General features: G+C 46.3%; 1 protein-coding gene and 1 pseudogene across 3 annotated transcripts in view; both read right to left on the bottom strand.

Annotated features, from left to right (window-relative positions):
* Positions 1-1,616: 1,616 nt before the first annotated feature.
* Positions 1,617-23,563, bottom strand: part of LOC106588751 (SH3 domain-binding protein 5) — a 29,495-nt gene continuing 7,548 nt past the window's right edge. Inside the window, exons 4-10 of one of the 2 annotated variants that reach the window (XM_014178092.2) lie at positions 20,408-20,572; positions 19,044-19,174; positions 18,275-18,317; positions 17,959-18,175; positions 17,504-17,872; positions 17,197-17,297; positions 1,617-1,966 (exon numbers count right to left, since the gene is read on the bottom strand). In XM_014178092.2, the coding sequence (XP_014033567.1) occupies positions 1,886-1,966; positions 17,197-17,297; positions 17,504-17,872; positions 17,959-18,175; positions 18,275-18,317; positions 19,044-19,174; positions 20,408-20,572 (1,107 nt within the window). In that variant the 3' untranslated portion in view covers positions 1,617-1,885. Of the gene's footprint in view, positions 1,967-16,099; positions 17,298-17,503; positions 17,873-17,958; positions 18,176-18,274; positions 18,318-19,043; positions 19,175-20,407; positions 20,573-23,563 lie in introns of those variants that run through there. The other variant, XM_014178091.2, reaches the window with a different exon arrangement.
* On the bottom strand, positions 9,659-12,825 carry LOC106588750 (biotinidase-like; annotated as a pseudogene). Its single transcript, XR_006762338.1, has 6 exons — positions 12,532-12,825; positions 11,940-12,089; positions 11,670-11,836; positions 11,169-11,347; positions 10,449-11,087; positions 9,659-10,020 (listed from the first exon to the last, which is right to left on the bottom strand). The product of XR_006762338.1 is annotated as a biotinidase-like (transcript).

Raw genomic sequence — 23,563 nt, 5'->3', positions numbered from 1 at the left:
ATAATAATTAATAATAATTGATTGGATGGATATAGCACTTTCCTACCAACTGAGGTTCTCAAAGCGCTTTACATAGTAGGGGGACACTCACCTCATCCACCATCAGCGCTAGCGTCACTATAGGCACCCTGGTTCGAATTCAGGCTGTATCACAACCGGCCATGATTGGGAGTCCCATAAGGCGGCGCACAATTGGCCCAGCGTCGTCCGGGTTTGGCCGGTGTAGGCCGTGATTGTCAATAAGAATTTGTTCTTAACTGACTTGCCTAGTTAAATAAAGGTTCAATCGTTTTTTTTGTTTAAATAGGTAGCCATGATGGAATGTGGCCAGGTTGGGAACTTAGCCATGGCACCGGGGTGAACACCCCTACTCTTACAGTCAGCACCATGGAGTTTTGAATGACCACAGAGAGTCAGGACACCTGTTAATAACATCCCATCCAATAGACGGCACCATACGCAGGACAATGTTCCCAAATGTAATCAAATTTGAAATTATTATGTTTTAGTCAAATATTATATCTGTTTAGGCTTCATCCGCTCAAGAAAACATTGGCCCGCGGCTGAATCTAGTTGATGATCCCTGCTATAGTGTGTCAGACACACACACATACACACAAACAAAGTGTTAGAGAAATCAAACATCTCAGACGTGTTTTATTCTAAGAACAGATACAGTGTAGGTCAGAGACACAGAGCATAAATATAGAATGTCTCTGTACTGGAGTCAGGCTGTACTCTCACCATACACCATACAGGAGTAATACACCAACACTACAACTGCACTGAAACAGTCTCTACACACGCTGTCGCCCTACCTACCATGCATAGCGACACACACAAACACCTACAACACATAGTAATTGCAAACAACCCCAGTCAGTCTATGTGAGGGAGAAAAACCGCAGTAACAACCCCAGTCAGTCTATGTGAGGGAGAAAAACCGCAGTAACAACCCCAGTCAGTCTATGTGAGGGAGAAAAACCGCAGTAACAACCCCAGTCAGTCTATGTGAGGGAGAAAAACCGCAGTAACAACCCCAGTCAGTCTATGTGAGGGTGAATATCCGCAGTAACAACCCCAGTCAGTCTATGTGAGGGAGAAAAACCGCAGTAACAACTCCAGTCAGTCTATGTGAGGGTGAATATCCGCAGTAACAACCCCAGTCAGTCTATGTGAGGGTGAATATCCGCAGTAACAACCCCAGTCAGTCTATGTGAGGGTGAATATCCGCAGTAACAACCCCAGTCAGTCTATGTGAGGGTGAATATCCGCAGTAACAACCCCAGTCAGTCTATGTGGGGGAGAAAAACTGCCGTAATATGCTGTTCCTCTATCACACAAACACACTCGCTGAGACCAGGGTAACCTCTGCCCCTCACACACGTTGTGGGATCAGGGGAGCCGGGGGCTCATCAGCCATATTTACATATTTCTCTCCAGGGTCATTCCAACATGTCACAATAGCGGAAACTCCCGCCAGCTTAGACCAATCCATTGCTTTTCAATCCATGACAGAGAGTGTGCAAGTCCACCCTTTTTGGAGAATCGGGCCATAGCGATGTCTCTTTCACACCCTTCCTTCGTTCAGAGTATTTTAAGGTGTAGACAATAGACTTGTCTGGCTATGATCCCCCACAATCCCCAAGTTTATTTCCCCTTCCAGGTTATTCCAGATCAGTTCTGGGCAAGATCCAAAATGGCACCCTATTGCCACTATTCCTTATTTCCTATGCATGGAATAGGGTGTGATTTCAGATTTGTCACTGGAGTGAATAAAACACATTGTAATGTTACTGAAATTCATAGAAAGGCTCAGAGTTAGAGTTCAGGCTTAAAGGTCATGAGTCAAGGGTCATGGGTAAGAGGTGAAGTTGTCTGTCTGTTAGGCGCTGTTGGTCTGGAGGATGGTAAGGTTGGGAATATGGGTTGTAGTGGTGGAGCTGGAGGTCGTCTTGGGGTCATCCTTGGGGTCGTCGTTCCCAGGATGCAGTGGGTGTGTTATTGTCAGGGTCAGCTTAATCAACTTCTGCTTTGTGCCCGCTGCTCTGTCCCTTACACACACACACACACACACACACACACACACACACACACACACACACACACACACACACACACACACACACACACACACACACACACACACACACACACACACACACACACACACAGTTTGAATACTATTTTATTTACAGTACATGGCGCAATTAGCTTTTACCAACTAGCTGCGGATGTACAGACACAGTGCTAGGTGCAGCGGTAATAATTAGCCTAGTCGCTACCTAAGGCTAGCCACTGAGCTCTCTTTCCATGCCTTAATAGGATACCCTACTAACATACTGTGAGCATGTTGCATACGAACAAGTTCATACTCCCAAAGGACCATGTGTATTATTCTTTACTATTTGACTGGTCGGTCCGCCCTGGTGCTTGATGGCGGATGGCACGGGTTTGCAGGTTATATAGCCGAGAGAATACTGCAGCTCTGCAGGACCGGTATTAATTACCAAGCGTTTGCCAGTAAATTTTCTGTGTTCTGGCTTGTTAGGATGAAAAAACAGAGGGTTAAATTTATACAAATCGGGAATTTTACTGGGTTTGTTTTCCTATTTACTTATTTAATTAAATGTTTTTGGAGTATGTGTGCATGTATGTATGTATGTATATGTATGTGTATATATGTATGTGTATATACATACATTCCCTGTCTTAGGTCAGTTAGGATCACCACTTTATTTTAAGAATGTGAAATGTCAGAATAATAGTAGAGAGAATGATTTATTTCAGCTTTTATTTCTTTCATCACATTCCCAGTGGGTCAGAAGTTTACATACACTCAATTAGTATTTGGTAGCGTTGCCTTTACATTTTTTAACTTGGGTCAAACATTTTGGGTAGCCTTCCACAAGCTTCCCACAATAAGTTGGGTGAATTTTGGCCCATTCCTCCTGACAGAGCTGGTGTAACTGATTTTGGTTTTTATAGGCCTCCTTGCTCGCACACACTTTTTCAGTCCTGCCCACACATTTTCTATAGGATTGAGGTCAGGGCTTTGTGATGGCCACTCCAATACCTTGACTTTGTTGTCCTTAAGCCATTTTGCCACAACTTTGGAAGTATGCTTGGGGTCATTGTCCATTAGGAAGACCCATTTGTGACCAAGCTTTAACTTCCTGACTGATGTCTTGAGATGTTGCTTCAATATATCCACATCATTTTCCTGCCTCATGATGCCATCCATTTTGTGAAGTGCACCAGTCCCTCCTGCAGCAAAGCACCCCCACAACATGATGCTGCCACCCCCGTGCTTCACGGTTGGGATGGTGTTCTTCGGCTTGGAAGCCTCCCTCTTTTTCCTCCAAACATAACAATGTGTCATTATCCGTGTGTGTAGGTGGCAGGGAAGTCAGGCGCAGGAGAAACCAAAGTGGTAAAAAATTTAGTATTTTTTTTTTTTTTAAACTAACTCCAAAACCAACGTAGTAAATAATCCGGGTAAACAATAACCCGTCGCACACCGATACATAAACAACATGTACATAACATAACAAACAATCACCGACAAGGATATGAGGGGAAACAGAGGGTTAAATACACAACATGTAATTACTGGGATAAGAAACAGGTGTGTAAGGAGACCAGACAAAACCAATGGAAAATTAAAAACTGATCAATGGTGGCTAGAAGGCCGGTGACGTCGATCGCCGAGCACCACCCGAACAAGGAGGGGCATCGACTTCGGCAGAAGTCGTGACACGATGGTCATTATGGCCAAACTGTTCTATTTTTGTTTCATCAGACCAGAGGACATTTCTCCAAAAAGTAAAATTTTTGTCCCCAAACCGTAGCCTGGCTTTTTTATGGTGGTTTTGGAGCAGTGGCTTCTTCCTTGCTGAGCGGCCTTTCAGGTTATGTCGATATAGGACTCGTTTTACTGTGGATATAGATACTTTTGTACCTGTTTCCTACAGCATCTTCACACGGTCCTTTGCTGTTGTTCTGGGATTGATTTGCACTTTTCACATGAAATTACGTTAATCTCTAGGAGACAGAACGCGTCTCCTTCCTGAGCGGTATGACAGCTGCGTGGTCCCATGGTGTTTATACTTGCGTACTATTGTTTGTACACATGAACGTGATACCTTCAGGAGTTTGGAAATTGCTCCCAAGGATGAACCAGACTTGTGGAGGTCTACAATTTTTATTCTGAGGTCTTGGCTGATTTCTTCTGATTTTCCCATGATGTCAAGCAAAGAGGCACTGAGTTTGAAGGTAGGCCTTGAAATACATCCACAGGTACACCTCCAATGGACTCAAATGATGTCAATTAGCCTATCAGAAGCTTCTAAAGCCTTTTCAGCATCAAGAGAGATGACGTCCTCTGGCTGTAGAGTTGAGTGGGCAGAATGAAGAACATTAAATAGCCGGCGCATATTATTGCTGTTTATTCGCTTTCCTATTTGATATGGCTATTGAACCTCTTGCTATCGCCCTGCGGGCGGAGGAGAGGATTGAGGGAATATTAAGGGGCAACATAACTCACAAGGTGTCTTTATATGCAGACAATCTTATTTTATACATCTCTAACCCTGTGGAGTCTATTCCCTATCTCTTGGACATGAAACAAGATTTTGGGACATTCTCTGGTTATAAGTTAAAACTAACAAAAAGTGTGCTACTCCCCATTAATCAGTTGGCAGAAGGAATTGGGTAAGCCAATTTCCCATTTAAGGTGGAGCATCAGGTCTTTACTGATTTGGGGATAAAGGTCACATGCTCATTTAAGGCTCTGTTTAAACATAACTCCAAAGCACTCCTGGAGCGCACCAAGCAGGATTTCATAAGGTGGTCGTCTCTTCCCATTTCAAGAGCAGGTCGCATTAATTCTGTTAAGATCACTGTACTACCTAGGTCTTTGTATTTATTCCAAACTATTCCCATTTTTCTGCCAAAGTTGATGTTCAAACAACTGGACAGCTACATTTCCAACTTCATTTGGAATAAGTCAAATCCACGAATTGGAAAGGTATATCTAGAGAGACCTAAGCCCGCAGGCGGGCTGGGCCTTCCCAGTTTTTTACACTATTACTGGTCAGCAAATATGTCTAAATGTGTATATTGGGTTTCTACATTTGAAAACAAGGATGGCCCAAACTTGGGCCATCATGGAGTTACAGTCAAGCCTTCCAACTTCTCCGATTTCGCTCCTGTGCTCTCCAATGTCCATGAACCTTGGCAACCATGTGTTGAACCCCATTGTTAAGAACTCCCTTCAAATCTGGTCCCAATTCCGAAGTCACTTTAGCCTTAAACAAGCAAGCGGCTTCTCTCCATTAACATCTAATCATCTCTTCCCAGCGTCACAGATTGACATGGCATTCCAGTTCTGGCATAGGAACGGTCTGGTGTTTTTTTGTGACCTATTTGTTGATAACACATTAGTCTCATTCGATACTCTGAGGGTTGACCATAATATTCACAATACCCACTTTTTTAGATACCTGCAAACTCGCAGCTTTGCCCAAAATCATTTCCCTTCATTTCCACTTGAGCCTACATTTCCACTCGAGCCTGCCTCTGGAGAAGGTTAGGTACACTGTGCATGGGTCCCGACAAAAGTTAGACTTAACCTGGTCCCCATTAATTAATACAACATGTGGAGAGCCTGTCTTTTACTTAGTGTAACTTGCATAGTTTGGTAAGCAGTCATGTCTGTTCTAGTGGCCATTTGTGCTGATAAGAATGTTTATTGAACTTTTTTTCCCATTGTTTTTGTTTCTATTACTGTTTGTTTCTGTTCTTCTTTCCTATTTAACTTATTTTTATAAATGCCTTGGTGGGTGGTTTGGAGGGAGGGAGGGAGGAAGGGTGGTTGGTTTTAGTGAGACAGAACGCGTCTCCTTCCTGAGCGGTATGACGGCTGCGTGGTCCCATGGGGTTTATACTTGCGTACTATTGTTTGTACACATGAACGTGGTACCTTCAGGCGTTTGGAAATTGCTCCCAAGGATGAACCAGACTTGTGGAAGTCTAAAAAAAAAATCTGAGGTCTTGGCTGATTTCTTCGGATTTTCCCATGATGTCAAGCAAAGAGGCACTGAGTTTGAAGGTAGGCCTTGAAATACATCCACAGGTACACCTCCAATTGACTCAAATGATGTCAATTAGCCTATCAGAAGCTTCTAAAGCCATGACATAATTTTCTGGAATTTTCCAAGATGTTTAAAGGTACAATCAACTTAGTGTATGTAAACTTCTGACCCACTGGAATTGTGATACAGTTGAGTTATAAGTGAAATAATCTGTCTGTAAACAATTGTTAACAAGAAATGTTTGGAGTGGTTGAAAAAATAGTTTTAATTACTCCAACCTAAGTGTATGTAAACTTCCGACTTCAACTATATATATATATATACAGTTGGGGAAAACTGATAAAGAAAGGATCAGTCTATAATGGTAGGTTTATTTGAACAGTGAGAGACAGAATAACAACAAAAATAACCAGAAAAACGCATGTCAAAAATGTTAGAAATTGATTTGCATTTTAATGAGGGAAATAAGTATTTGACCCCCTCTCAATCAGAAAGATTTCTGGCTCCCAGGTGTATTTTATACAGGTAACGAGCTGAGATTAGGAGCACACTCTTAAAGGGAGTGCTCCTAACCGCAGCTTGTTACCTGTAAAAAAGACACCTGTCCACAGAAGCAATCAATCAATCAGATTCCAAACTCTCCACCATGGCCAAGACCAAAGAGCTCTCCAAGGATGTCAGGGACAAGATTATAGACCTACACTACAAGACCATCGCCAAGCAGCTTGGTGAGAAGGTGACAACATTTGTTGCGATTATTTGCAAATGGAAGAAACACAAAAGAACTGTCAATATCCCTCGGCCTGGGGCTCCATGCAAGATCTCACCTCGTGGGGTTGCAATGATCATGAGAACGGTAAGGAATCAGCCCAGAACTACACGGGAGGATCTTGTCAATGATCTCAAGGCAGCTGGGACCATAGTCACCAAGAAAACAATTGGTAACACACTACGCCGTGAAGGACTGAAATCCTGCAGCGCCCGCAAGGTCCCCCTGCTCAAGAATACACATATACATGCCGTCTGAAGTTTGCCAATGAACATCTGAATGATTCAGAGGACAACTGGTGAAAGTGTTGTGGTCAGATGAGACCAAAATGGAGCTCTTTGGCATCAACTCAACTCGCCGTGTTTGGAGGAGGAGGAATGCTGCCTATGACCCCAAGAACATCATCTCCACCGTCAAACATGGAGGTGGAAACATTATGCTTTGGGGGTGTTTTTCTGCTAAGGGGACAGGACAACTTCACCGCATCATTTGACGGGGCCATGTACTGTCAAATCTTGGGTGAGAACCTACTTCCCTCAGCCAGGGCATTGAAAATTGGTCGTGGATGGGTATTCCAGCATGACAATGACCCAAAACACACGGCCAAGGCAACAAAGGAGTGGCTCAAGAAGAAGCACATTAAGGTCCTGGAGTGGCCTAGCCAGTCTCCAGACCTTAATCCCATAGATAATCTGTGGAGGGAGCTGAAGGTTCGAGTTGCCAAACGTCAGCCTCGAAACCTTAATGACTTGGAGAAGATCTGCAAAGAGGAGTGGGACAAAATCCCTCCTGAGATGTGTGCAAACCTGGTGGCCAACTACAAGAAACGTCTGACCTCTGTGATTGCCAACAAGGGTTTTGCCACCAAGTACTAAGTCATGTTTTGCAGAGGGGTCAAATACTTATTTCCCTCATTAAAATGCAAATCATTTTATAACATTTTTGACGTGTTTTTCTGGATTTTTTTGTTGTTATTCTGTCTCTCACTGTTCAAATAAACCTACCATTAAAATTATAGACTGATAATTTCTTTGTAAGTGGGCAAACATACAAAATCAGCAGGGGATCAAATACTTTTTTCCCCCCACTGTATATATACTGCTCAAAAAAATAAAGGGAACACTTAAACAACACGTCCTAGATCTGAATGAAAGAAATAATCTTATTAAATACTTTTTTCTTTACATAGTTGAATGTGCTGACAACAAAATCACACAAAAATAATCAATGGAAATCCAATTTATCAACCCATGGAGGTCTGGATTTGGAGTCACACTCAAAATTAAAGTGGAAAACCACACTACAGGCTGATCCAACTTTGATGTAATGTCCTTAAAACAAGTCAAAATGAGGCTCAGTAGTGTGTGTGGCCTCCACGTGCCTGTATGACCTCCCTACAACGCCTGGGCATGCTCCTGATGAGGTGGCGGATGGTCTCCTGAGGGATTTCCTCCCGGACCTGGACTTAAGCATCCGCCAACTCCGAGACAGTCTGCGGTGCAACGTGGCGTTATTGGATGGAGCGAGACATGATGTCCCAGATGTGCTCAATTGGATTCAGGTCTGGGGAACGGGCGGGCCAGTCCATAGCATCAATGCCTTCCTCTTGCAGGAACTGCTGACACACTCCAGCCACATGAGGTCTAGCATTGTCTTGCATTAGGAGGAACCCAGGGCCAACCGCACCAGCATATGGTCTCACAAGGGGTCTGAGGATCTCATCTCGGTACCTAATGGCAGTCAGGCTACCTCTGGCGAGCACATGGAGGGCTGTGTGGCCCCCCAAAGAAATGCCACCCCACACCATGACTGACCCACCGCCAAACCGGTCATGCTGGAGGATGTTGCAGGCAGCAGAACGTTCTCCACGGCGTCTCCAGACTCTGTCACGTCTGAACCTGCTTTCTCAGTGTGAACCTGCTTTCATCTGTGAAGAGCACAGGGTGCCAGTGGCGAATTTGCCAATCTTGGTGTTCTCTGGCAAATGCCAAACGTCCTGCACGGTGTTGAGCTGTAAGCACAACCCCCACCTGTGGACGTCGGGCCCTCATACCACCGTCATGGAGTCTGTTTCTGACCGTTTGAGCAGACACATGCACATTTGTGGCCTGCTGGAGGTCATTTTGCAGGGCTCTGGCAGTGCTTCTCCTGCTCCTCCTTGCACAAAGGCAGAGGTAGTGGTCCTGCTGCTGGGTTGTTGCCCTCCTACGGCCACCTCCACGTCTCCTGATGTACTGGCCTGTCTCCTGGTAGCACCTCAATGCTCTGGACACTACGCTGACAGACACAGCAAACCTTCTTGCCACAGCTCACATTGATGTGCCATCCTGGATGAGCTGCACTACCTGAGCCACTTGTGTGGGTTGTAGACTCTGTCTCATGCTACCACTAGAGTAAAAGCCCCGCCAGCATTCAAAAGTGACCAAAACATCAGCCAGGAAGCATAAGAACTGAGAAGTGGTCTGTGGTCCCCACCTGCAGAACCACTCCTTTATTGGGGGTGTCTTGCTAATTGCCTATAATTTCCACCTGTTGTTTATTCCATTTGCACAACAGCATGTGAAATGTATTGTCAATCAGTGTTGCTTCCTAAGTGGACAGTTTGATTTCACAGAAGTGTGATTGACTTGGAGTTACATTGTGTTGTTTAAGTGTTCCCTTTATTTTTTTGAGCAGTGTATATATATATATATATTTTTTTTTTGAAGTGAATCACATTTTTATTTGGCGTACCCCTATACCCCAGTTTGGGAATAGCTGCTTTAGATGATACAGAAACGGTACAGAGAACAAAGAGATTGGAGAACATTTATTTACTTTATTTTCTCTCTTTCTCTCTCTCTCTCGCTCTCGCTCTCTCTCTCACACTTACACTCACACACACACACCCTAGTCCTGGTCGTACACCCTGCCGTAGAGACATGCAGTCACCAGTCCGACAGACATCCCTGAGTGTTCCATGGTCACTCGACCATCGGTGGTCTTCTCGATCCGGTCGGGTTTATCTACAACCATGCCGCTACCTAGCAACGACGGGTAAACATAACGCGTTCCGAACTTCCCCTCCAACCGGAAGTCCACTCTAGACTCTGCCTCCTCCACTTCCTTTCCACAGGAGCTGACCTCTGACCCCGAGCACCGGACCAACGCACACACCTGGAGGGGGAGGGGGGTAATCATTGATACCATGAGACGACTACGAGAAAAATCTGTCAATGTGCCCTTGAGCAACGCACTAATTGCTAATTGCATCTGTAAGTAGCTCTGGATAAGAGCATCTGCTAAATGACTAAAACTGAAAGGAACTTGTAGACTTAAATAAAAAATGTAAAACATTGCAAGTATGCACAAGGCAGGATCCCTACCAGTTCCAAATGTAAGCTGTAATCAGAGTTGGGGTCAATTCCCTTTCAATTCCAGTCAATTCAGAAAGTAAACCAAATTCTGAATTTTCCTCATTAAGAAGCATTGAAGAAAATTGGAATTTGAATTTCAGTGTACTTCCTGAATTGACTGGAATTTAAATGGAATTGAACCTAACCCTGGTTGTAATGCATGCGTGTAATGTAAATGTTTCTCCCTACCTGCATGGCGAAGTGTCCTTCAGCCGTGTGATTGCCAGCGAATGCCCCTAGAGCATAGAGCTCCGTATTGCCACCCTGTGGGGACCGTCGGTACTGCAGGTGGCAGCAGAGAGGACCGTCACACACAGTCAGCTGGCCCTCAGAACCATGCAGCAGGACGAAGGAGAACGGGTCACACATCATAGAGGAGATGAAGTGAGAGGGGGATGGGGAGGGATTGGGAGAGCGAGTAGGAAGAGAAGCAGAGAGAGGTTCACTGTCACCCTCTCCTCCTGTCTCCCCCTGCCCCTTTGCCTCACCCTCTTCTCCTATCTGCTCCTTTGCCTCACCCTTTCCTCCTTTCTCCCCCTGCCTCTTTGCCTGCTTCTGTGTTGCCAGCCAGTCACTGTCCAGTACAGGTATCCTCAACACCAGCAGCTTCCCCTCCTCTGGCCCCCCAGGGTGGTGGAAGGCGTGGTGATAGATGGAAGTACTAGGGGTGAAGATGCCGCTGCCCGTCATAGCCTTGCTGTCATGCCTGAGGTTAGCCGCCAGCAGAGTGACGTTAGCTCCCAGACTGACCGCTCTCTGGATCTGAATCGCTGTTAGTAGAGGAAGCAGATTCATCCAGGCTGTGGGGAAGATCATCTGTCTTATACCCTGAGAGAGATGCAGATAAACATTAAGACTTTTGATGAATTCATTTGCATCCATAATGAAACATTGTGCGACTTTGTGTACCTTCTCCAGTAGTCTGACAGTAGGGTCATGAAACAGGATGTCAAAGCAGGTGAACACTCCAAACCGTCCGGCGAACGGGCGTGTCAAAGGTCACCACCTCTAGTCTGGGCGGGGTATCGAATTCCTTCTCGAAGTACAGGTTTTGTTTGTGGTAGCGAGCCGCCAGGGAACCATCAGACCTGCAGTGAATGAGAAAACCAAATGTATTTTCATCTATATAACCCAAATCCTTGTAAAAGTAATACAATTATTATACAAATAAAATAAATTCCTGTAGAAAATGGTTGCTGGTAGGGTGCGCTTAGGATGAAAAGCAAAAACATAATTCCAAGTCCCTCCTGTATAACTAAAAAGGTTTTGGAAATCAATGAAAATCAATTCCCCTATTCCAAGAGAACCTCTGGAGGTTTAGAATACCTGTAGTGCTCCCTGTACAATAAATTATTTTCTCACAGGATCAAGAAACGTGTTTAAAACCGAAACAACCCATTTATCACCAACCTGAAGACTACATCAGTGTTGAACTGCCAGCGCCCATCGGGGGGGCAGGGGGTTTGAGAGGGGTCAAGGTGGGGATGAGAGGTCAGAGGGCAGGGCTGGAGGTCAGGCATGTTGGCCACCAGGTATAGTTGGTGACGTCGAGCCATGCAGCTCAAACTCTGGAGGACCTGACAGAGAACAGGGCAGAACACACATTAACAGACATTTGATGACATTAGACATGGATCCACAGTGGTAAGTAAAGGTGTGTGTGCACGTGCGTGCGTATACCTCAGTGTGATTGTGTCTGTCAGGCTGTGTACAGGGGTTCCAGTCCTCAGTCAGTGGGTCAGGGATGGTCTCAAGGTAACCAGAGATGGACAGACGACTGAAGTTGAACCCATGGATACCGTCCTCTGGAAATACAATGATCTGAGCCCCCTGGAGGAAAGAGTCAGAGTGTCTATGTTTGCTTTGGCAATGTACAACACTTTCCATGCCAATAAAGCCTTATGAATTAGAGAGAGAGAGAGAGAGAGAGAGAGAGAGAGAGAGAGAGAGAGAGAGAGAGAGAGAGAGAGAGAGAGAGAGAGAGAGAGAGAGAGAGAGAGAGAGAGAGAGAGAGAGATGTGGAGGTTGTTTCTCTATGCGTGTTGTGATGGAACAGTAACAGGTGATAGAAAGGGGTAAATGGAGCTGTAAAGCTATTAACTCAAGAACTTCAGATTGATGTTTATCCTCCTTGCCAAAGGCAAGTCTTATCCAGTCCTCAAGAACTTATCTGCAGGGTGTGCGGGCTTTGTTCCAGCCCTGCATTAACAAATCTAGTTATATTAGCTGAAAGAGAAGACCATCTCCCGGTCCCTCCCACAGGTGTACCTACCTGTTCTGCTGCCCGCGCGGCCTGCTCCTCATAGACCTTCAAGTTCCTCATCATGTGCTCGAGCGCCGCGGCCCGAGACAGAGGCACGTGCGGCTCTGGGTTCAAAATCACCCGGTGCTCGTAGACTGCTGCCACGTAAGATGGACCGGGAGTCCCCTCTGTCCTGTCCCTAGCCCGGGTTAACATTACCGGGGACAGATAGAGAACAGAAACCACCACTGTCAGGAGGACACGGAGGGACATGGCTGAATGACCAGTGCCCAGGAACTTCTGACTTATTATAGAGGACCGATGAGTTCAACGAGTTCAATGGTCACTGTCCAAATTTTCAACATTTGTACCTTTGTCATCTCTCCTCATCCTTAGGGTTACAGCAGTTCACAACACACTCTCCATTCGCTAACAGTTTTACATACACACACACAGACAATACCACGTGCACATTCACTCACACGCACACACACAAACTCAAGGTCACAGCTGGCACAACACACACACAGGCTAATGGCTACACACCCACGCAGTACGTATACACCCACAGAATTACATTCACACGCACACACAAACATTCATTCATGGGAAGTCCTTATAAGGTCTTCCAGAGCCTAAATACACACCAGCTTGGGCCCAGATATTACAAGGACAGACACACTTAGAAAAATACACGATCACAGTACAGAGTGGTTGGGTAGTTGATGGGGACAGAAAGGAATTGAGAAGTGTTGATGAAATGGGTGGAACTATGACTGTATTGATGAAATAAAAGAACATGCAGAGAGTGTTGTTGAAAATGAATAAACTATGACTGGGTTGATGAAATAAACATGTTATGGAAAATACGATGAGAGCAAAAAAATATATATTTGGTGAAGTTGGGGTATGTACTGAGTAGAGGAGTTTAGTAGGGGTATTGATGTTCAGTTGGGGATAGGAATAATTTGCTGTTATTGAAGACTGCTTTTTTAACCATTATTTTTGTATTATTGTAGTTGTATGATTAGAGTATATTTTAAACATATATACATATATATATATATACTGCTCAAAAAAATAAAGGGAACACTTATACAACACATCCTACATCTGAATGAAAGAAATAATCTTATTAAATACTTTTTTCTTTACATAGTTGAATGTGCTGACAACAAAATCACACGAAAATAATCAATGGAAATCCAATTTATCAACCCATGGAGGTCTGGATTTGGAGTCACACTCAAAATTAAAGTGGAAAACCACACTACAGGCTGATCCAACTTTGATGTAATGTCCTTAAAACAAGTCAAAATGAGGCTCAGTAGTGTGTGTGGCCTCCACGTGCCTGTATGACCTCCCTACAACGCCTGGGCATGCTCCTGATGAGGTGGCGGATGGTCTCCTGAGGGATCTCCTCCCAGACCTGGACTAAAGCATCCGCCAACTCCTGGACAGTCTGTGGTGCAACGTGGCGTTGGTGGATGGAGCGAGACATGATGTCCCAGATGTGCTCAATTGGATTCAGGTCTGGGGAACGGGCGGGCCAGTCCATAGCATCAATGCCTTCCTCTTGCAGGAACTACTGACACACTCCAGCCACATGAGGTCTAGCATTGACTTGCATTAGGAGGAACCCAGGGCCAACCGCACCAGCATATGGTCTCACAAGGGGTCTGAGGATCTCATCTCGGTACCTAATGGCAGTCAGGCTACCTCTGGCGAGCACATGGAGGGCTGTGCGGCCCCCCAAAGAAATGCCACCCCACACCATGACTGACCCACCGCCAAACCGGTCATGCTGGAGGATGTTGCAGGCAGCAGAACGTTCTCCACGGGCGTCTCCAGACTCTGTCACGTCTGTCACGTGCTCAGTGTGAACCTGCTTTCATCTGTGAAGAGCACAGGGCGCCAGTGGCGAATTTGCCAATCTTGGTGTTCTCTGGCAAATGCCAAACGTCCTGCACGGTGTTGGGCTGTAAGCACAACCCCCACCTGTGGACGTCGGGCCCTCATACCACCCTCATGGAGTCTGTTTCTGACCGTTTGAGCAGACACATGCACATTTGTGGCCTGCTGGAGGTCATTTTGCAGGGCTCTGGCAGTGCTCCTCCTGCTCCTCCTTGCACAAAGGCGGAGGTAGCGGTCCTGCTGCTGGGTTGTTGCCCTCCTACGGCCTCCTCCACATCTCCTGATGTACTCGCCTGTCTCCTGGTAGCGCCTCCATGCTCTGGACACTACGCTGACAGACACAGCAAAACTTCTTGCCACAGCTCGCATTGATGTGCCATCCTGGATGAGCTGCACTACCTGAGCCACTTGTGTGGGTTATAGACTCCGTCTCATGCTACCACTAGAGTGAAAGCACCGCCAGCATTCAAAAGTGACCAAAACATCAGCCAGGAAGCATAGGAACTGAGAAGTGGTCTGTGGTCCCCACCTGCAGAACCACTCCTTTATTGGGGGTGTCTTGCTAATTGCCTATAATTTCCACCTGTTGTCTATTTCATTTGCACAACAGCATGTGAAATTTATTGTCAATCAGTGTTGCTTCCTAAGTGGACAGTTTGATTTCACAGAAGTGTGATTGACTTGGAGTTACATTGTGTTGTTTAAGTGTTCCCTTTATTTTTTGGAGCAGTGTATATATATATATATATATATATATATTTGTATTTATTACATTTTTCACCTTTTAGAAACCTTTAGAAACTATTGTATTGTTTTAGAAGGTAAGACTACTTTTCTTGTTATTAAAAGCATTTTTCATAAGGAAGTTTAGGTGAAAGCCCTGAGGGTATCTTGAATTTACATTTATAATGTTGGCATGAATTTTTATAATAAACTAGAACTTGAATAAACTTTGCTTTGATGTTCCAAACCTGGAGTCGTCAAAGAGTCATACAAGTACATGTTGTTGTCTAACTTCTAATTAATTAGATCAATTGAGGATTTTGAGAATCTGGTTAATTAAATGGGAATCGTACATTCTGGAATAAAGGACCTAGCACCAGACTATAGTACTAGAACATTGGTAGGAGTCTGTGAAGGATTTCATCTAGGCCTTGTCAGACAGGAGAGATTATCCTTATAATGTCTAAGGTGAAAGCTCTGACCTGAACAGCAGGAAGCATGTTAGGTTGAGAAGGAGTTAGGCAGCATAGGCACTAGGCTCTGGGGATTGCCCGCTAAGGCCCTTATCGCCTAGGTTGAGATATAGTTCCTAGCTGTGGCTAGCCTGTTGATTAGGTTGTGCAGCCTCTATCAGGCCTTTTAGGACTGGGACAGGGAATAACTGACTGATTTGGGATAGGCAGATCCAGGTTGGATTCCGGCCCAGAAAAGTGCACACACACCGACAGGAAGTCTCAGAGCTCTGACTCAAGTCATGAGATAACACTACACCAGCTGAGAGAGTAGCAGGAAGAAAACACTCTTGCCAGCGTTTGTGTGTCAGGTTTGTTTACATCCACTAGCATTGAGGGAGTGACTTTGGGTGACTTTGGGGTTAAAGTGTGTGAGTGTGTTGGGGGGCAGGTTCCTGTTTGTGAGGCTACAATGCGTCAGTGTCAGACACACACAGACACACACAATGAAGAGTCAGATGTGTTTTATTCTAAGAACAGATACAGTGTAGGTCAGAGACACAGAGCATAAATATAGAATGTCTCTGTACTGGAGTCAGGCTGTACTCTCACCATACACCATACAGGAGTAATACACCAACACTACAACTGCACTGAAACAGTCTCTACACACGCTGTCGCCCTACCTACCATGCATAGCGACACACACAAACACCTACAACACATAGTAATTGCAAACAACCCCAGTCAGTCTATGTGAGGGAGAAAAACCGCAGTAACAACCCCAGTCAGTCTATGTGAGGGAGAAAAAACGCAGTAACAACCCCAGTCAGTCTATGTGAGGGAGAAAAACCGCAGTAACAACCCCAGTCAGTCTATGTGAGGGTGAATATCCGCAGTAACAACCCCAGTCAGTCTATGTGAGGGAGAAAAACCGCAGTAACATGCTGTTCCTCTGACACGCACGCACGCACGCCACACACACACACACACACACACACACACACACACACGCACGTGCTGAGACTGCAGTAACCTCTGCCCCTCACACAGGCCGTTGGCCCATCAGCCATATTTACATATTTCTCTCCAGGGTCATTCCAACATGTCACAATAGTGGAAACTCCCGCCAGCTTAGACCAATCCATTGCTTTTAAATCCATGACATAGTCCACCCTTTTTGGAGAATCGGGCCATAGCGATGTCTCTTTCACACCCTTCCTTCGTTCACAGTGTTTTAAGGTGTTGACAATAGACTTGCCTGGCTATGATCCCCCACAATCCCCAAGTTTATTTCCCCTTCCAGGTTATTCCAGATCAGTTCTGGGCAAGATCCAAAATGGCACCCTATTGCCACTATTCCTTATTTCCTATGCATGGAATAGGGTGTGATTTCAGATTTGTCACTGGAGTGAATAAAACACATTGTAATGTTACTGAAATTCATAGAAAGGCTCAGAGTTAGAGTTCAGGCTTAAAGGTCATGAGTCAAGGGTCATGGGTAAGAGGTGAAGTTGTCTGTCTGTTAGGCGCTGTTGGTCTGGAGGATGGTAAGGTTGGGAATATGGGTTGTAGTGGCGGAGCTGGAGGTCGTCTTGGGGTCATCCTTGGGGTCGTCGTTCCCAGGATGCAGTGGGTGTGTTATTGTCAGGGTCAGCTTACTCAGACCTGCCTCCAACTTCTGCTCCGCACCCTCTGCTCTGTCCCCTACACACACACACACACACACACACACACACACACACACACACACACACACACACACACACACACACACACACACATAAAAGCAGAGTTAAAGGTGAATAAACTTGTTTTCTAACATACAATCCTATAAACAGTAGCCCAACAATAATCCAAACAATTATCACATTTATAGACACAAAGTCACCGGAACACACATACACACACACCTCTTTCCTGGTCGCAGTCTGGGGAGGAGGCTCCACTGCACTGGGAGCGGGGCCCGAGGAGAGGAGAACCACACCTCGACTCTGGGCTTAGCCAGCCACCAGGACTGGGTCCCTCCATGGCACTGGGACAGGACGAGGACATGAGGGATGGGCAGGGGGAGAGGTAGGCAGAGGGGGTGGAGAATGAGGAGGAGGGGTAGGAGCAGGGCAGGTCCAGAGGGGTGGAGGGGTAGGGATGGAGAGAAGAGGAGGAGGAAGAGGAGGGATTATGGGAGGAGGGCATATCGAGGGGAGCGGAAGTGGAGTGTGTTTTTGTCTCTTCCTCTGATCCACCACTGTTACCGCCTTCATCAAACGTCACAGATGCCACTGGAAAACACACACAAATTAACATACACACAAAGATATACACATTAAAACCTGGCTCTGTGCACGTATGTGTGCGTGACACTCACTGGACAGTCCGTCTGACTCCATCTTGAAGTTGGTGATGTCCTCATTTCCCCCCTCCCCCTCAGCCCCCACGCCCCTCCCTCTGGTTCCCATGGTGATGGAGTGTCGCCGGGAGTGGATCTCCTCGGAGATGGTCTCCAGGTTACGCAGCGTTGTGCGATAGTCTGCCTTGGTAACGGTCAGCTTGGCCTGAAACTTGTCTACGTGTCGTCTTAGTTGCTGAGAGAGAGAAGAAAGTAGGGACGTTACACACACAGGGTGTTACAACACACAAACATGTTATTGTGTATCTATGGCAACAATAAACACTGTACATACCTCAAGTTGTAGGTAGTATTTTGCCTTCAGTTCAAAATATGGCCTGCAGGTGGAGAGAGAGAGAGCGGGGAAGAGAGAAGGCGAGAGAGAGAGAGATTTGAGTCAGTAGTTCTTTCAGGGCGCTGTATAGTCGTCAGAGCAACCATGAACCTCTGGAAAAATAACACTCCACCTCCAACAGCTGCCACATTCCACAGGCCCTCAGGGGAAACACACACTTCACCCAAACTCACACATACACACACACACGCTACTCCAAAACTCACACACATACAATCACACACACACATACCTTCACTACGCCCAAACTCATACACAGCAGGCACAGGCTTACCCGGCCAACATCTGCACGTCCTCACATTCAGCAACAAGAGGCCCAAGATAGGGGCGGCTGAGTGTGTCAGTCACATTAACAGGACCAAAACACACACACACACACACAGCCTTATACGTACACACACAGCCTTACACGCGCACACACACACACACACACACACACACACACACACACACACAGACACACACAGACACACACACACACACACACACAGCCTTATACGTACACACACAGCCTTACACGCACACACACACACACACACACACACACACACACACACACACACACACACACACACAGCCTTATACGTACACACACACACACACACACACACACACACACACACACACACACACACACACACACACACACACACACACACACACACACACACACACACACACACAGCCTTATACGTACACACACACACACCTGGACTTGTTGATGGTGCGTTTGAGTTTATTCTCCAGCTGTCTCATATGACTGATGCAGGCGTTGTAGTGGTTCGCCGTCTTTCTGTGCTCTAATTCGCTACGAGTCCTCGCCGTCTCCGCCTCCATCACCTGCAACAGCCAATAGGGTGGCAGAGTCAGTCTAGCGGAGTCAGTCTTTGGTGTGTGTGCTTTGATCTATTCCACCAAGATCAAGCTATTACTACTACATATAGCAATGCCCCGCCCACCTGAGGATCTGTCTTTGTCAGCCATTTATTTCCTGTGTTGTAAAATCTACTTGTCACTTATATCTTGCTGGATTGATTGCTTTCATTTTACTCTGGAAATTCTTTCCCACTCTTCCTTGTGCCATTTGTTTTTTCCCGTTAACGTTACGATCGCAGAAACGTTGGTAATGACCTGTCATACACACTGGTAATGGCTAAAATGGGCTCAATGGAATTCATTGTCTTTCCGTTGCATCTATATAAGAACAGTAAAGCTTGATCGGGGTTTTAATGCACCGTCTCTACACTTACATCACAAGAAAGAGAAGAAAGATCACTTTATTTTGGTGGCCATTTTTTGTGCAATTAAAAAAAGTCATAATTTAATGGAGTTGAAATGTTTACAAATTAGATGCGCTGAAATGAAAGCAACTTCCTAAAATGAACACTCAGATTATAGTAGCATTATGTCTGATCTTGCAAACAATGTAAAGTATGTTTAGATAGGTGTAGTCTAGAGCCAAGCCTGTTGGTTTTTCATCTGAGGGTATCCTGCTATTGACACACTTGTTGAATAATGCAACGTGACAGTAACGGTAATTAATGAGGCAGTTGAGACAGTGCTTGTGAGTGCAGGTAGGCCTAGACAGACCAAGTTTCTGGTGGCTTAAGCCCTATTTCCCCCCTATAGGTTAGTTAACTTATTCATATTTACACAAATGAACCCGGTGTATTTATGCAAATGAGGCACATATAACTTTATTTATTTTAACACCATTTATTTTTTAATACCTGAAACCATTAGAAAATGTATATTTGAGTGTATTAAAAAAAAAAGTTAAATGTGACAATAAATTGAACTCTTGAATTCCTACCAAAATCCCTGAACTCCATTCACTATTTGTCTGTGCCAGTAAAATGTTTTATAGTGCTATAATTCCGTCAATATCTGAAAAAGGTATGGAGTATCTTCATCCATTGTCCAACTGAAGTATTTATTAGACTTGTTTTAAAACCTTTTAACAATTCTGATGACCGTTGCTACTACAACTGCCTAATCAAGCTAACAAACCCAGTCGGTCACAGTCTGCACACACTGTGGCTTTCCAGGACCAAGAGTTGTGTGTTTACCCACCCTGTTGGTGGCGTGGTTGAGCATCTCCTGCCAGGCTGAATCAAACTGTCTGCTGTCCTCCTCCAGGAGTCTCTCCTCTGCCAGGGCGATGGTCTCTTTAGCTGCCCGCAGGATCTCCACCGCCCGCTGGAACTCCCCCGTCGCCCTCTGGGCCTCCAGCTGGGCCTGGGGAGGTAATGAATGCTTTAATGTACTTTAATAAATACCTGAATACTTTATTTAAAGGGAAATTTACTTTGCACAATCCCTCTTGCAGAGGTCGGGGGGAGCAGAGGAGAGGACAGGGAGGGGGAGGAAACCAGAGGAGAGGCGAGGGAGGGGGAGGAAAGCAGAGGAGAGGACAGGGAGGGGGAGGAAAGCAGAGGAAAGGACAGGGAGGGGGAGGAAAGCAGAGGAGAGGACAGGGAGGGGGAGGAAAGCAGAGGAGAGGACAGGGAGGGGAGGAAAGCAGAGGAGAGGACAGGGGGGAGGAAAGCAGAGGAGAGGACAGGGAGGGGGGAGGAAAGCAGAGGAGAGGACAGGGGTGGAGGAAAGCAGAGGAGAGGACAGGGAGGGGGAGGAAAGCAGAGGAGAGGACAGGGAGGGGGAGGAAAGCAGAGGAGAGCACAGGGAGGGGGAGGAAAGCAGAGGAGAGGACAGGGAGGGGGAAGAAAGCAGAGGAGAGGACAGGGAGGGGGAGGAAAGCAGAGGAGAGGGAGGGGGAGGAAAGCAGAGGAGAGGCGAGGGAGGGGGAGGAAAGCAGAGGAGAGGACAGGGAGGGGGAGGAAAGCAGAGGAGAGGACAGGGAGGGGGAGGAAAGCAGAGGAGAGGGAGGGGGAGGAAAGCAGAGGAGAGGACAGGGAGGGGGAGGAAAGCAGAGGAGAGGACAGGGAGGGGGAGGAAAGCAGAGGAGAGGACAGGGGGGGAGGAAAGCAGAGGAGAGGACAGGGAGGGGGAGGAAAGCAGAGGAGAGGCGAGGGAGGGGGAGGAAAGCAGAGGAGAGGACAGGGAGGGGGAGGAAAGCAGAGGAGAGGACAGGGAGGGGGAGGAAAGCAGAGGAGAGGACAGGGAGGGGAGCTTGAGCTATCCCTCACTCTGGGGTTAACAGGTTTAGCTTGAGCTATCCCTCACTCTGGGGTTAACAGGTTTAGCTTGAGCTATCCCTCACTCTGGGGTTAACAGGTTTAGCTTGAGCTATCCCTCACTCTGGGGTTAACAGGTTTAGCTTGAGCTATCCCTCACTCTGGGGTTAACAGGTTTAGCTTGAGCTATCCCTCACTCTGGGGTTAACAGGTTTAGCTTGAGCTATCCCTCACTCTGGGGTTAACAGGTTTAGCTTGAGCTATCCCTCACTCTGGGGTTAACAGGTTTAGCTTGAGCTATCCCTCACTCTAGGGTTAACAGGTTTAGCTTGAGCTATCCCTCACTCTAGGGTTAACAGGTTTAGCTTGAGCTATCCCTCACTCTAGGGTTAAAAGGTTTAGCTTGAGCTATCCCTCACTCTAGGGTTAACAGGTTTAGCTTGAGCTATCCCTCACTCTAGGGTTAACAGGTTTAGCTTGAGTATCCCTCACTCTGGGGTTAACAGGTTTAGCTTGAGCTATCCCTCACTCTGGGGTTAACAGGTTTAGCTTGAGCTATCCCTCACTCTGGGGTTAACAGGTTTAGCTTGAGCTATCCCTCACTCTAGGGTTAACAGGTTTAGCTTGAGCTATCCCTCACTCTGGGGTTAACAGGTTTAGCTTGAGCTATCCCTCACTCTGGGGTTAACAGGTTTAGCTTGAGCTATCCCTCACTCTGGCAGGGAAGAAGATATGAGATGGAGGGAGGAAAGGATGAAGCGAAGACAGGAGGGAGGGAGATGTTTTTCTCCTCTTGTAATTAACTCCGCACTTTCATTATCTCTCTCGATCCTTCTCTCTCCCCCTCCCCCTTATCTCTCTCTCCCCTCCCCCTTCTCTCTCTCTCCCCTCCCCCTTCTCTCTCTCCCCCTCCCCCTTCTCTCTATCCCCCCTCCCCCTTCTCTCTCTCTCTCTCTCTCCCCCTCCCCCTTCTCTCTCTCTGTCTCTTCCTTACTCTGAGACAGGCTGTTGGGCTGCACTAGTGTGTGAGAGAAAGTGACAGACAGACAAAGAGGGAGACAGCTTCCCTTAAAGAGAGCTCAGATCCTTAAATATTAAAGGTCAATAGAGTACTAAAGGTCAAGAGGACTAAAGTCAATGTAGTACTAAAGGTCAATGGAAATAGTGTTTTTTCTGTAATAGGGGATTAATGATCAATGGGTCAGGAATTTCAGGAAATGGAGGAATTTCAGACTCATGTCTACATGGCAAGTTCTCATTGGTCCAAATTGTTTATACATTGAATCTGAAATAGGATACTTGTTATTTGGCCATTGGCCCAGTTTTATTGCAAGGAATTCTAATTGGTCAACCACAGGCTAGGGTTGGGTTATAAAACTACATTCTGTCCTTTGTTCAGGAAAGAATCACAGGAGAGAATCACTGAAGAGAATCCCTGAGGACAGGGGAGAATGAACATCTACCTTTCAGCATAACATCTCCTCTTTCAATAAACCTATTTTTCTCCCCCTGATTTGCTTTGGGGTCTGTGTTATTGAAGAGTAACGTAAACTGCTAACAACCTCCTGAACCTTTCACTCCTCTCCTCTCAGTCTCCGTACAGTTTCTTCTCAGTATCCTCTCAGTCTCCTCTCAGTCTCCTCTCCTCTCAGTCTCCACTCAGTCTCCTCTCAGTTTCCTCTCAGCCTCCTCTCCACTAAGTCTCCTCTCAGTTTCCTCTCAGTCTCTTCTCAGTTTCCTCTCAGTCTCCTCTCAGCCTCCTCTTCAATCAGTCTCCTCTCAGTATCCTCTCAGTCTCCTCTCAGTCTCCTCTCCACTCAGTCTCCCCTCAGTTTCCACTCAGTATCCTCTCAGTCTCCTCTCAGTCTCCTCTCCACTCAGTCTCCACTCAGTCTCCTCTCAGTTTCCTCTCAGCCTCCTCTCCACTAAGTCTCCTCTCAGTTTCCTCTCAGTCTCCTCTCAGCCTCCTCTTCAATCAGTCTCCACTCAGTATCCTCTCAGTCTCCTCTCAGTCTCCTCTCCTCTCAGTCTCCCCTCAGTTTCCTCTCAGTCTCCGCTCAGTTTCCCCTCAGTCTCCTCTCAGTCTCCTCTCAGT

Source organism: Salmo salar, chromosome ssa27 (genome assembly GCF_905237065.1).
Source record: "Salmo salar chromosome ssa27, Ssal_v3.1, whole genome shotgun sequence".
NCBI classification, from domain to species: domain Eukaryota; kingdom Metazoa; phylum Chordata; class Actinopteri; order Salmoniformes; family Salmonidae; genus Salmo; species Salmo salar.
Note: the sequence above shows the minus strand (reverse complement) of the source record. Positions and strands in the feature narration are given on the sequence as shown.